This window comes from Heliangelus exortis, chromosome 20 (genome assembly GCF_036169615.1).
Source record: "Heliangelus exortis chromosome 20, bHelExo1.hap1, whole genome shotgun sequence".
Lineage (NCBI taxonomy): Eukaryota > Metazoa > Chordata > Aves > Apodiformes > Trochilidae > Heliangelus > Heliangelus exortis.
In genome coordinates, this window is record NC_092441.1 from 8,820,525 (window position 1) to 8,834,521 (window position 13,997).

At 39.0% G+C, this 13,997-nt stretch overlaps 1 protein-coding gene across 26 annotated transcripts in view; it reads right to left on the reverse strand.

The window, feature by feature from the left end:
* Positions 1 to 13,997, reverse strand: part of TNRC6C (trinucleotide repeat containing adaptor 6C) — a 100,710-nt gene that overhangs the window by 38,788 nt on the left and 47,925 nt on the right. For 17 of the 26 annotated variants that reach the window (XM_071764272.1, XM_071764294.1, XM_071764280.1 and 14 more), the window contains one exon: positions 4,402 to 4,539. The exons of 8 other annotated variants lie outside the window; for them this stretch is intronic. In XM_071764272.1, coding sequence (XP_071620373.1) covers positions 4,402 to 4,539 — 138 coding nt within the window. Of the gene's footprint in view, positions 1 to 4,401; positions 4,540 to 6,402; positions 6,826 to 13,997 lie in introns of those variants that run through there. One more of the 26 variants, XM_071764292.1, reaches the window with a different exon arrangement.

The following is a 13,997-nucleotide window of genomic DNA, read 5'->3' on the forward strand; positions in this document are numbered from 1 at the left end:
TTTTCATTTCTTTCATGGGAACTTAATAGCAAGTAATTCAGTCTTATCCTAGGGATATGTACTAGTGATCATCTGTAGAACAGTTCCTCTTTAATGGTTGTTGAAATAAGGGAGAAAACTTCATATGTTTAAGATAGAGATTCTAGATGGAAATTATTTTTACTCACTGTAAATCTATAGAAACATTACTTTTATTTTTATATTGTTTGACTAAAAATAATATTTTGTAGTTAAGATAGATGATACAAACCTCCCAAATAAATGTATCAGTAAATGCCTAGCATGCATTAAATTAATTCACAAGCATTTTGGTTAACCCCCCCCCAACTGCCTCCAACTTGAGGTGTCCCAATACTGCAAAAAAATTGTTTGAAGAATAGCAAAAGCCCTCTGTTTTTGACAAAGTCTTGTTATACACATTTCACCTGTAGCTTTTCAAGAAAGGAAGGGCTGATAACTTTGTTATCTCATGAAGATTCACCAAGATAGGAATAGAACCCTTTCCTTTTTTTTTTTTTTTTTTTTTTTCCCCAAACATAACCGATTGAAACAAAACTATGAATGCTAGAGAAAGGAAGGAAAGAGTGTCTTGGGCCACAGAAAAGCCTGGCATTTCACAGGAACAGCTGAAAAATTAACATGTATACAACAAATCCAGATGAGAATGTGAAAGGAGCCACTTGGGTTTGCCTGGATTCTCTCCTCTAAATTCAATGGCTAGAAAGGAAGAAAGGATCCTGTATTCCTGGTTACATGAGGGAGCCAAGGAAAAAGGTTGAAAATTGACCTGATAATGTTTGTTATAGAGGTGTTAAGTAGAGACCAGAATCCCAGATAAGATGTGAAAGGTGAAAGAAAGCCTGTGAAATGGCTTTAAAAGGGTCAGGAAAATGAGCCAAGCAAAGCAGAAATGAACAAAGGAAAAAAGCAGCAGCAGTCCAGGCCAGGAGATAAGAAGTTGAAGCAACCAAGGAATCAGATAAGAGGAGTTTGATGAGATTTTTTAACACTGTGGGGGGTGAGATTCAGCAGTACATTTCAGACATGACACAAAGATTTAAAAGAGGCTTGAAACACACTTTTCCAATAAAAAGGCCTTGTCAAAGCCAAAACTGAAGCCACCTCTGTGAAGGCTGGTGCTGCCCAAGGACAGGAAAACCTGCCCTGTCTGTGCAGGGCAGGTTTATGAAGAAGGATGAAGAGCACAGCACAAGATGCCTCAATACTCACAAAGATGACTTTAAGACCAACAAGATGAGATGACAGTGAGCTGCATGTTGATTTATTTTTTTTTCTTCTGTCCCCTAAGATGGTGTGAAAGCAATGCTCAATTTTGAGCACTTTGGAGACAGAAAGTAAAGAAAAGAAAGAGGAAGATGACAACAAAGTCTATAAAGATTCCTGAGATCAGGGAGCAAATTCTTCATTAAATAACATACAAGGATTTTGAAGAGCACTCAAATAAACGAGAAAATTGAATTTTTGAGGGGGGAAAAGTATGAAGACCAAGAGATAACCATGTTAAAAGCAGAAAACAGCCAAGTACCTCAGCTGGGATCAGGACATCTACTCCAGATACCACAGTATCACATTAAGTACCACCAGCACAGTTCCTTTTGCTGTGGTTCAATTTATACCCTCAAAAATAACCACTGACAAATAAGACAGTGTTTCTTTTAATAGGGATTTCAGTAATTTTTAAGGTGACATGAAATAAGCAAGGTGCCCCTGGAGTAGCAGTGCACTGGGCTGTGCCTTCTTGATTTGGAGTCAGCAGAACCATGCTGGGACCTTTCACAAGTCATGAAAAAAAAAAAAAAAAAAAAAAAGATATGAAAAAAAAAAAAGTGCAAAACCAGAGACATTGGTTCTAACACCAAAGGCTGCTGCTCTGAAACTTGAAAGAAACAAGACAGATAAAGAGAATAAGGTCACAATATAAACAGAAAGCTGCAAAAACTGTGACTTTGCTGCTGAACAAACATAGCAGCTTGAGTACAGAATTACTCCTGAAGAGAGGACTGCTTTTTAAACTCTTGGCTCCAGAGGCAAACAACCAAGAGATTTTTAAATGCTGTCTAGATTAAGAGAAATTCATTCCATAATGAAACAGCCAAAGAGCAGCACAGTCCTACTTAATCCATGAATACTTTAAAAATTTTATGGAATATAATGGAAATTTTTTTTAATAATTATATTTGGAAATTTGTTTGTTTTAAACACAGACATTTCCTCCAACTTTCATGGAAACCCAACTCTTCATTAAAAATATCACTATTTTATTTCAAAGCTGGTAAGATAGAAATGAGAAACATTTTAGTAATAATTTTCATGCTCTTGATTTATGCAAAGGTCAGAAATAATGCATGGCAACCCACCAGGAGCAGCATTTCTGTCCTTCCTGTGTGAACCAAGCAAAGATTTTAAACACAGCATCAGGAACAGGAACCACTGGTATTTCGTGGTAGCAAATCCTAGTGCTAGGACATTGCAAAGTAAAACTGATTTTTAAATACTTTGTTTTAAATATTAATTATGAACCTTTTTATAAGTATGGTTCCCTTGATTAACAACATTTACTCAGCAATCAGAAGGGAAAATTTTATCTAACAGCCCAAATTTGTTATAAACATGCATACAACTTCTCTCAAGTTGCAATAATTCAAGCTACATATAAAAATGCAGGGCTTTGATAAGTGCTACCAATAAGCATGAGCTGTGTATTTGTTTTGTTGCTTTTTTTTAATAATATCCTTAATGGAGTGGGAGGAGATTGCTGTTGTTATATACTGTACCAACCATACTTTAATCAACTTCTATTTAGTACTTATTCAAAATGGCAAACTGTTTTGGCTGTTTGATAATTAATATGAAGAATTAATTATAAAATCAGCTTGATGTTTACACAGATTACAAAAGTAAAGTATAAGTGAAATAGGAGAAGATGTTGCATGCATTTCTAAGAAAAGTAAAACCCTTTGTCTGCACAACCAGTTTACTCACTACTTCAATCCTGTACTGAAAATGCCATTTACAATACTATTTTTCATTCAGCTGGTCTAAAAGTAACTATGTTTGTAACTTTTATTACTGTAATTAGTTCAAATGCTGTGCAGTGAAATTATGCATCCTCAACTATTTAACATAACACTCAGCTGACTGAGGAACAGAAACAAGGAGAGGGTGTGAAATGGCAAAACCTGGGATAAACTTTCAGTGGGAAACACATTAATAAGTTGTGCTCGACCAGTTTTAAATCAGACCCAACAGCAACTCTCCCACTTACTAGTAGTTGTATTTTTCAATTCATGCCAGCATAACAACAACCAGATTCATTGGCTCATCCTGTCCTGCCCATAGAACAGGTTACAGATGGTGGTGGTGTTTGCTTTAACATGAAGAAGAAAGAAAAATCCAAAAGGCCAGTGACAGCCCTGCTTGGGACTAACTTGTCACACTAAGGTTAGTAACTGAGTAGGAAGGCATGAAAAAAGGGTAAATCACTTTATTTCCACAGAAGAAACAGTTTTCAATTTAACATGAGACCTTTAAAAGACTACACATTTTTTTTTTTTCTAAATCGGAATTAAATAGGTATTGCCAGAAACATTTCAACTGCTAGATTAAACACTGGATAATTTTGTAAGACAAAAAAGAAGAGACAGTTACCTGTTCTGAAGAAAAAAAAATAAGTAGAAAATCTGGGAACTGGAGTGTTAATTTTTTAGGTTACCTGCTACACCCAGCTCTCTGCATACGCTGCTTGAGGACAGATTTGAAAACTGTCATCTATGTTAAGTCCCTTACAAAGCTAACTTAAAAGAAGTCTCACAAACATTACAAAGCTGAAATCCTGAATAGCACACATGATGTAGAAAGACAGAAAGGAGATGGAAGCACTGAATAAAGCAGCTTTATTTTAAACCTAAAGAATAGTTAAGTACAAAAGTGGGAAAGCCTGTCAGCCTGTTTTTGTTTTCTGCACTACGACATTAAAACCTAGTCCCCTCTCTGATGCTTCTAAATGCATTAAGAAAACAAGCCAAAATAAACAACATTTCTCAGTATTAGTAGAGATTCCACTAAATGCTACCTTCTCCAAAGCAAAAGCAGCAGTAGGAAACCAGCAAACAATTGCATGTTGCTGCTCAGTGCCAGCTCTCTCTTTGCAAGCAGCGAAGACGCCATTTTATCAAACCTGAAACGCAGCCAAAAGCTCAGGGCGCTGTGCTGCTGCTGGCTCTCTGAAATGTTATGTAATAAATTGATTTACCAGAAGCAGATGCTATTTTCTCAGGGTTAGGGCTACCTTCTCTTTCTTTTCTTTTTTTTCTTTTTTTTTTTTTTTTTTTCTTTTTCCTTTTTTTGGCTCTAGAAAAGGGCTGATGGGTAATAAAATACCTGGAGAAAGGAGCCGCCCAACCATCCTAGGAGTCGCTACATTGTGTGCAGAGCTCTTTCTGCTCCTGCCTCTACGTTCTCCAGGGCTCCCGGCTTCAATATGTCGGCTGTGTACAGTGTGAGCCTCATCCTGTAGAGCTGCCAAGAAAATCTCTGTGCAAGCGTGCGCCCAGACAACCTGCGAGCTCGGCCGGGCCTCGGCTGCACTGGCTATGGAAATGCCCTTTCCACCCACAGCCCTCCTCCTCCTCCCCCTTCCCCTGGCTCCGCTCCTTAACTCTAGGTGAAGGTATCAACAGAGCGGGATTTTTTAAGCTTTGATTATCTAATTGCAGCTGACACTAAACCGATCTTCCTTCCTCTTTAAATTCTTTCGACTGTCACAAAACATTTTCACTTCAGGACCCGGCTACAATTAGCACCCTCGCTGCTTTTTTTTTTTTTTTTTGAAAGTCAGCCAAGAGGAGACGTGGGGGGCTGCCGACTGCCTCCTACCCCAACCCCACCTCCTGCCCACTGTCCCCCTTCTCCTTGCTGTCTCCCCCCTGCCCACCCCAGCACCAGCTCTCACCCCATTTCTCAGGGCAGAAGCAGCCCAAGTCCCAGCTGTATATTGGCGAGCTGCCAAGCCTTTAATGACTTCCCTGCCTCTATCTGGAAGAAGGAAAAAAAAAAAAAAAAAAAAAAAAAAAGCAAAGAAGAGGAAAGAAAGAAAGAAAGGGGAAAAAAAAAACATAAAAAAAACCCCCAAAACCACCAACCAAACACCAAGCTCTAAGTGGCAAACATGAGAGCATATTAATCAAAGGCTCTGCTGTTTATCCAGGCAGCAGGGAGCTGCCCTCAGCGTGGATCAGGGTGCACAAGCAGGGACCTCCTTGTACCCACAGCAGGCTGGAAAACACTGGTTGCCTGAGGCATCTGAACACTCAGGATGGGGACAGAAGAGGGACACACAGCTTAATGTTTACAGGAGCTAAATATCATCACAAATCCTGAGAACACACAGGAAGCTTTATCAGTGCAGATATATGAATCTCAAAGGATAATTTACACACAAACTTCCAGCATGCCTGATAGACTCCTTTACAATTATTTTCCTTTCTCACTTCCTTGCTCTTCCTCCTATCTGCCCCAAATACATATTAATTACACAGTAAATGGAGCACATTTTAAATTTGCTGTTTCAATTCTTATCAGGTGTTTATTTGAGCAGTTTCACCCTTCTGCACTGGATTGCACACCACTGATGTCTCTTTAAAGGTTTGGCTGCATTCTCAGAATTGCTGCCACTTCACTACCAGAGCACAATCACTGCTGCTATTCTTGGCTCAAGAACTGTTCCACTAAAGTACTTCTGAAAATAGTCAGTTTCCCTCTGAAGACATTTATTCTGTTTCTTTGCAATAGTCTCTGAATACTGGATGGGCTTAACCTCATTTTAAACCCAAGATGAATGAAAATCAAATCTGTTTTGTTTTGCTTCCATTCACAAAACTCTTTCAAATGCAACAAGAACCTGAAGACTGAAAGTCAATTTTGGAGTAAGTTTAAAGTCAAAATATTGTTGTGGATTATTATATGAACTAGTATCAGCTATGCATAATTGTAATTTTCATTAGTTAAAATCATATGTCAAGGCTGGAGGAGAATGCAAGGCATATTTTCACATTGTTTTTTATTTTTCTGATTAATATCTGATATCATGAACTTCCTGAAATCTACTTTCCAGGAGACAGAGGACAACTCATCAAGGGGTTACTGGACAGGGGGACATAGGATGGCAACGCAGACCCCAAGGAACATATTTAGTCAGTGTTTGGAGGCAAAATAAAGCCCAGCTTCTACTCCAGCCCCTGCTGGAGGATGAGTGTCTGTTCCCTTCCACATGCTCAATCTTGTAGCAACTTTCACAGGGCATGGGGCTGATAAATCTGAAATTCTCACAGATCCTGAAAGACTAAAAGGGAGGAGATCTGAGAGCTCATGCAGACCACTCACCTGATCTCTGGAATTGCTCCTGACACACACGAAGTGACATTTGCCCAATCCACTAAGGAAGCTCTCCAGCAAGAGACACTGCACATTCCCAAGTGCTCTCACTTCTTAAGATAGCTCTCATACTGGCACGTTTTCCCTAATATCTACCCTTAATCTTCCTTGTTGAAATTTAAGCCCATTATTTCTTATCTGATCCATCACAGGCATACAGAACATATCACTTTCTTCCTTGCAGCAGTCATGGAGGTATTTCTGCATTTCTAATTTCAGTCTTGCTTTGGCTTGGCAGCTCCAATTCCTTCACTCTTTGCAAGGATTGTTTTCAAGATCTCTGTGGCATTTCTCTGTTCTTCTTCCAGCTGGTTCACTTCCTTCTGAATGCAGAGTTCCCCAAACTGGATTCAGAGGCTTTATCAGAATTGCCTCACAGAAAGCAATGTAATTTATTTCCCTCAGTATGCCTGTCTTCTTTCCAACAGTGTTGACACCATTTATCTGGTGTAGCCTGTGACCAACTCCAGATCCATTTTTGCAGTGTGATACTCACATAACCAGATTTGTCTGCAGAGATGTTCTGGCCAAAATAAAGAAGCTTTCTCTTTTCTTTAATTCTTATTTAATTGAGCAATTTTCTCACCATTATTCTATATTGTAATTTTACCATTATATAAACCCAAAAGGCTATTCTCTATAACCAAAAGACTGACACAAATATCAAGAGTACAAATTTGCCCTCTCACTTTAAATGTTCCCATTTTGCCAATAAGGACTGGCAGCTACTTGCTGTCTGCAGCTTCCTGAGCAGCTTTGAGACTTCTTGCAATAGTTTCATCTTCTGCTTCCCACTTATTTACACCACCCCACAGAAGACAAGACAGTCTTCTGAGGCACTATATCAAAGCCTGCACAAAGCCAACTTCTAGGACATGATTTTCCTCCCCATTTCACAGTGCTGACCAGGAACTCCTCTCCTTTGGCCTCACCTGCTCTACACAAACACATTTGGCTCCATTGTTCTCTCTTGCACAAAATGCACAAAACAGTCACTTGATATTTTTTTCCAACACCTTTCTAGCAGATTACAACCACTAATCTGCAATTCCCCAATTTCTCCTTTGTCACCTTTTAAAATCAGGTGGTTTTGTTTTCTAGTTCTCACATTCTGAAATCATATTGGTGGAACAGACTGCTCCAACTCATTCTCAATCCAGTCTACTACAAATTTAATCACTTCTGGACAGTTTGAAATAGTTTATTCCCATAAGTAGCCTTAGCTCTATGTCAATCATTAGTTTAAAGATGAAGGGAAAAGCATTTAAAATATTCTTGATGCCATCTAACAATAATTCTCCCTGTTGAACATCAGACAAGTTCCTTTGGCCTTTCTTTTCCTGACATTTTCTAATGTTATCTTTTCATTCTTTGTTTTATTAACAGCTACAAACTTATTTTTTATATTTATTCCTTACAGTATTCTGTTTCCTGAGCTCTATAAATTCATCTTTCTGATCATTTTCACATGACATTACTCCCTTTCTGCTCTTCCCATGGATCAAACTTATTTCCCACATTTTTGTTTCCTTCTCCTGGTGAAAAATTCTAATCACTATCCAAAATTTCAAGTAGCAGATTTATTTTTCACACTCTGCTGCCTGATGTCAGATAACATGCACAATACAGAAAAATTCATTCCAAAGATTAGCTTACTAATGAGTTTTTGCCATAATTTTTCATTCACCGTGCCCAGGTTTGTGCTACACAGCGGCTTCTATTTCTCTATCTATATTCAAAGGATTATATGGAATTTTGAGCATTTTCACAGGAGACAAAACCCTTTGCTAGCTGCAACTTGCTTCTCCAGACTTTGCCCTTGCAGCATCTCAGAAAACCTTTATCACTCAGGAGCACACCCAGACAGCAGCTACTGGCTGGATCCCATCTCCACGTTAGCTGCTGCATTTTTGTCCTCGTGCCATGGTTTTTTTAACTTCCTTTTGTCTAAACACGTACCTGTCACTTGTGACCTTTGGTGATACTGCCTGCTTTCCAGGGACATGTACCAGATAACAAGCACTATCAAATGTTAAACAAAGCCCTAAGGAATAAACCCAAGAAGAAACGTGATCGCCACTCGTGCAACCTCTGGTGGCAGCTGAAAATTCCTCTGCAACACTTAATGCAGGGAGACTCCTGGCAAAAGATTTCATCAAAATACAATACTGAAAATGTCCCTATTTCTTAAAAACTGGCATAGCATCAAATTTGATCCCACAACTAGGAAGACTTGTCCACAGCCACACTGTGGAAAACTTGGGTATAGTGATGAGCTGCAGGGTGAACTGCTCTGCAAATTATGGCCAACACCTTGTAAAGTGAACCAAAAACTGAAAGCTGTGATGCTTAACCTGCAATAAAGCTCCTAACATGTTTTCTATATAAACAACCCCCTCTTGTGTTTACAACAGAACATCACCATGCTAGTTCCTTCATTCAACATCAACACCCATGACAGAAAACTTAACTTCTTTCAGGTACTAGGTAGTACCCTTCTTAAAAATCTATTTTCTGTAGAAAGTGTGAAGTGATAGACAAAGAAAATAAACAAGGTGAATAAATACATGTAACCTAATCTTTCATTTCTCCATTAGAGTGGTGTTTTAGCTGTTACATATGAAAAATGCTGTTTATGAAGGATCTAAAGCTTTTGTTTCTTAACTTTCCAACTAAAAGCAAAACCACAGTAATGTTTTGCTACCAAAAATACTCTGCTAGTGAGATGACAGAAAAAGGAGCCCAAAGAGATAAAGTTCAGCAAATCACTTCCACAGAGGCAGTTCTCATGTGTTTTAGCCACTCATTAAAAATCAGTGTGTTTGCCATGCCTCCAGGAAATTGAGCTAAATCTTATTTCAGACTTTGAAATGAGACTCCAAACACTGCAGACCCACCTTTTGCACATGCATGCCATGCCTTACTACCTGCAGTCATCACAAAGTACAGTAAAAGCTAAACCAGACAATTGTTCACACATGCATTCATAGAATCATAGAATCATAGAATTAGCTGGGTTGGAAGGGACCTCAGAGATCATCAAGTCCAACCCTTGACCCACCGGTGCGGTTGCCAGCCCATGGCACTGAGTGCCACATCCAGCCTCTTTTTAAATGTCTCTAGGGATGGAGAATCCACCACCTCACCAGGCAGCCCATTCCATTGCCTGATCACCCTCTCCGTAAAAAAATTCTTTCTGATATCCAGCCTAAATCTCCCCTGGCACAACTTAAGACTGTGTCCTCTTGTCTTGTTGAAAGTCGTCTGGGAAAAGAGACCAACCCCCCCCTGGCTCCAACCTCCTTTCAGGGAGTTGGAGAGAGTGATGAGGTCTCCCCTGAGCCTCCTCTTCTCCAGCCTCAACACCCCCAGCTCCCTCAGCCCTTCCTCACAGGACTTGTGCTGGATCCCTTCCCAGCCTCCTTGCTCTTCTCTGGACCTGCTCCAGCACCTCAATCTCCTTCCTGAGCTGAGGGGCCCAGAACTGGACACAGGACTCGAGGTGTGGCCTCCCCAGGGCTGAGCACAGGGGCAGAATCCCTTCCCTGGACCTGCTGGCCACGCTTCACCACAGAAGTTATTACTCTGCTTGACTAGATCTGGTGAAACAAGCCATGTCAAAGCTTATCTGTTTTCTCCAACTACACTGATTTGTTTTAGAAAAGGTAATTATTTCTCCCTAAAATGTTTCACCAAATTTGACTTTACAGCTGTATGAAATCACTCTATTAGAAGGAATTTTAAAGTGCCATACAGTTAAAGGATGGGATGTTTGCAATGGGTACTGTCAGGTATTATTTTAACAGTAAGCAATGAATATGCAAAGTGCAGCTAAAGAAATCTTGAAAAATGAAATAAAACTTCCATCTTGACAGAAAAGTTCAGCAGAGAGTCTGCCATTAGTCTGCAGCAGGAAAATAAATCTCAGTAACTGCTGTCAAATTCTCACTTCCCAGAAGACAACAGAGAAAACAAACTCAAAGTGTAACTGCTCAGTCTCCACAATGTTTCTGTGTTTTCTTATTTTGAGTATTGCATTAATTACTTGCTTTCATTTCTTTTTAGACTTTGGAAACACATGCTAAGGATGTGTTCCACTAAATACTCAACTCTCCAACACAAAAGAAGCACAGAAGTTTCATCATGACTCCTGCAGGACATGTTACATTTCTTTTGAGGTGATGGATGCTGGTTTCATTTTGCTGAATTGCAGAAAAGTGAAAGGCAGCTTCAAGAAACACTGATTACTTTTGATCTTTGTTCTTAAACACACAGTGGTTGCCTGGAGACTCTGACACAAACTTCATAATTTATAAAGAAGGAAAGAAGGAACCATGACTTGCTATTTTTCATCTCCCATGGTAATTTCCAGAAGTTACCTTCATTCTTTTCAATCACATGGCAAGAGGATCACTCCATTAATGCCTCACTCCTTAATGAAGGAAATTGACTGTTCACCAAATTTGACTCAGCTGACAAAGTGGGGAGGAAAGAGAGAAAGCTCCACCTTTCAGAAAAAGTAACAAACTGAACTAGTATTAGAATCTTGCTCATAAATTACAGATACAGCTTTTCTACAGTGTAATCCCAAAAAGGATTACAGAGCAGGCATGTCCAGAATGGGCCCTGCAGCTCAAGATAGAAGTTGCAGGCCAGTAACTATCCTACAGAAAATAGTCCATAGTGTTACAGAAAACAGCTTCATGATATTTAGCAATGAATATAACTGTTTTCAAGGCATACATTTCCTACAATATTCTATTCAGTTTGAAACATTTTGATTTCTCCACTTCACAGCTTACCTTAAAAGAGAAACAAAAAAGTCACTACTCTCATCCACTACAGTAATATCTCCAGATTATAAACCTGACAAAGAATGTATTAGTGGTCATGAATTCCCACTCCCCTTACATGGGCAAAACATCCTTTTTCATTCATGGCACTGCAGATGAGAGTTCTGACAAGTGTTTTGGATAGGCCAAAGCAGCAGATAACAGTGACTGCTGATCAGAGAATAAAGAGATTAAATAGTGTGTTTTTACAGTGAAGAGGCTGGCAATGCCTTTGGAACACCCTTCCTTGTATCCACATAGTTATAAATAGTGCCTGGAAAGAACGTGGCCACATAATTTCATATTAACTATGAAGGAATAAGACCCTATAAAAAGCAAAGTTCCAGACATGAATTTACATTAAGCAGCTTCTGGATACAAGATGCCAGTGCACAACAATCCTGGCTCTGTGATTAATACCACTCACCCATCACAAGAATGTTACCACTGCTCACCAGCAGTGTAAAGCAGCCACAGACACAGACTTGGCTTGGGCAGAATCCAGGATGGGTCTAACAAGTTCTGGTGAGGTTAATCAGGTTACCAGATAGTGAGAAAGCCCAAAGCACTGATGTGTTACTGACTGCCTCCAGACCTGGGAAGATGTCTAATAACATTCATTAAGGGATCACTCTTGTGTTCAGAGAGACAAAATTCCTCTCTATATGTGCATCAGGTACCTGCACTGATTCTTCTGGACAACTGTGATTATTTTGTTCCTTCCCTTCACCTCCCCAGAGAACTTTTACTTGCCAAGACTCCTTAGCAAATTAAATATCCTGGGAACCAGAGACAAACATTTAAAGGGATACAGTTCCTACTGATGCTAAGAGGAGAAAGTGACAAGTTTCCTTCTGACAACATACTGCTCAGCCAGAATCCTCATGTTTAAGAATGTTTAATGGTCTTCATTTTCATATTCCCAAAAATACTACCCAGCCGGAATTAAATTTCATGGGAAAATCATTATTTCAGTGCTGGAGGTTTTCAGAATACAGAATCCCACAATTTTTTAAGGTTCATAATTACTCAAATCCTAAGAACTGAGAAGAAAAGATTCTGGCTTTGCCAAGATACGCTCCTTACTTCTTTGCTCTTTATGATCATCAAACCAGGTGAAGATGAAACCATTGTGAGCCCAAAGAAGACTTTCAAAATGTGTTTCATGGCTAAAATGATCTCTTAGGAGTGAGATGTGCCAAACTCCTCAGCCTCACAGAGCAGCCAGGAGCACAGCTGTCATGTTACAAACAGAGCTAGAGAGATTAATCCTTTTTCTCCTCTATGTAGTGAGTAAATGAACTGATGCTCCACCTGCTGGAAAGAGAAATACATAAGCTCTAGTATTCAACCAAGTTCTTTCTACAAGGAAGATGTAGCCATTAGGTCTCCAAACACAGCCTCTTGCTGTCAGTAAACAGAAAGCATTTAGCTTGTCTAAGATTCCCTTCCCTGCTCCAGGAACTGTGCACAGATTTTCAGATGCATTTGGAAGTTTTTGCTTTGACTTCACACAGTAAACAACAACCTGACAATTACCATTTTGTGCATTAATTGCTTTCGAGTAACACCTAAGAATTTTCATCTAGTTAGCTTGTTTTGTGCAATATGGAATCTAATAATATGAAGCAGAAAAGCTGCTGCACTCCTGTTCCTATTTGTACTACCTTATACTGCACTCTGAATTTTATCAGCAGTGACAAGAAAGCAGTAAAAGAGTAAAGAAGCAAACTAATTCAGCAGGATGAAACATCTGTTGATAGTTGCCAGGCTGACAAACTACAGAAACAAGTGCTTATTTTATACAGCAAGTTCAAATAGGTATCAGGAAAAGAAGTCTAAAGCCTCAAGGTACAAATGCATCTGGCAAGATCAAAGCCAGACAGCCCATACTAGGCTCTTACAAGCTCTGTTCTTTTATGGATTATGTTATGATTTATGGTGGACTTTGTTTCATGATTTACAGTATGCTTTCCTAAAGATCAAACATGTCTCAGATACATCTATACTAATGCCTGGAAGAAGTCTAATACTGATCCCCAGCTAGCCCAAGCCACGTGAGTTGGTGAGTATGTCTCTAATATGTAAATAATTAATAGACTTGTGAAAATAATAAACACCTAAATCTATTTAGATCTAAAAATATATAAATTTAACACAGAACATCAATCTGATGATTAGCAAATATGTCCAAATAAAAAAAAAGCCAAAAATGTCAGCCACCATCCCTGCTGAACTTGGACTTTTAAAGAAGGTGGGAATTCATTACTTTCCATCTCACTAAAGCCAAATATTTGGGAATACAGAAGCAGAACTTCTTCCCCTCCCTACAAAAGCCCAACACTTCAAGTAAATTGTTCTATTTTGCTTTTTCTGATTTGTATTTTTGGGGAGTAATTGAGTAATACTTTCACATGCATCTTCATAACCATAAAAGTTACAATTTCTGACAGATAGTATTTTCTTACCTAACTAAAATTCTCAAGTACAATGTCAAATAACTTCCTCTGCTGAAGTTCAAGATCACAGCATCAAGTTCAGCAAAAAGATTCACTAATGCCCAAAGGGAAAAACTACAGGCTTTTCAGAGCCAAATTTTGTGATGTCTGACAGCATTTGAGTGGTAATGAGCAACACTTGGTACCACTGAGAAATTACTAATATTCATTATATCAAAAACCCCTTGTGATTCAACCCAGGTAACTTTTTCTA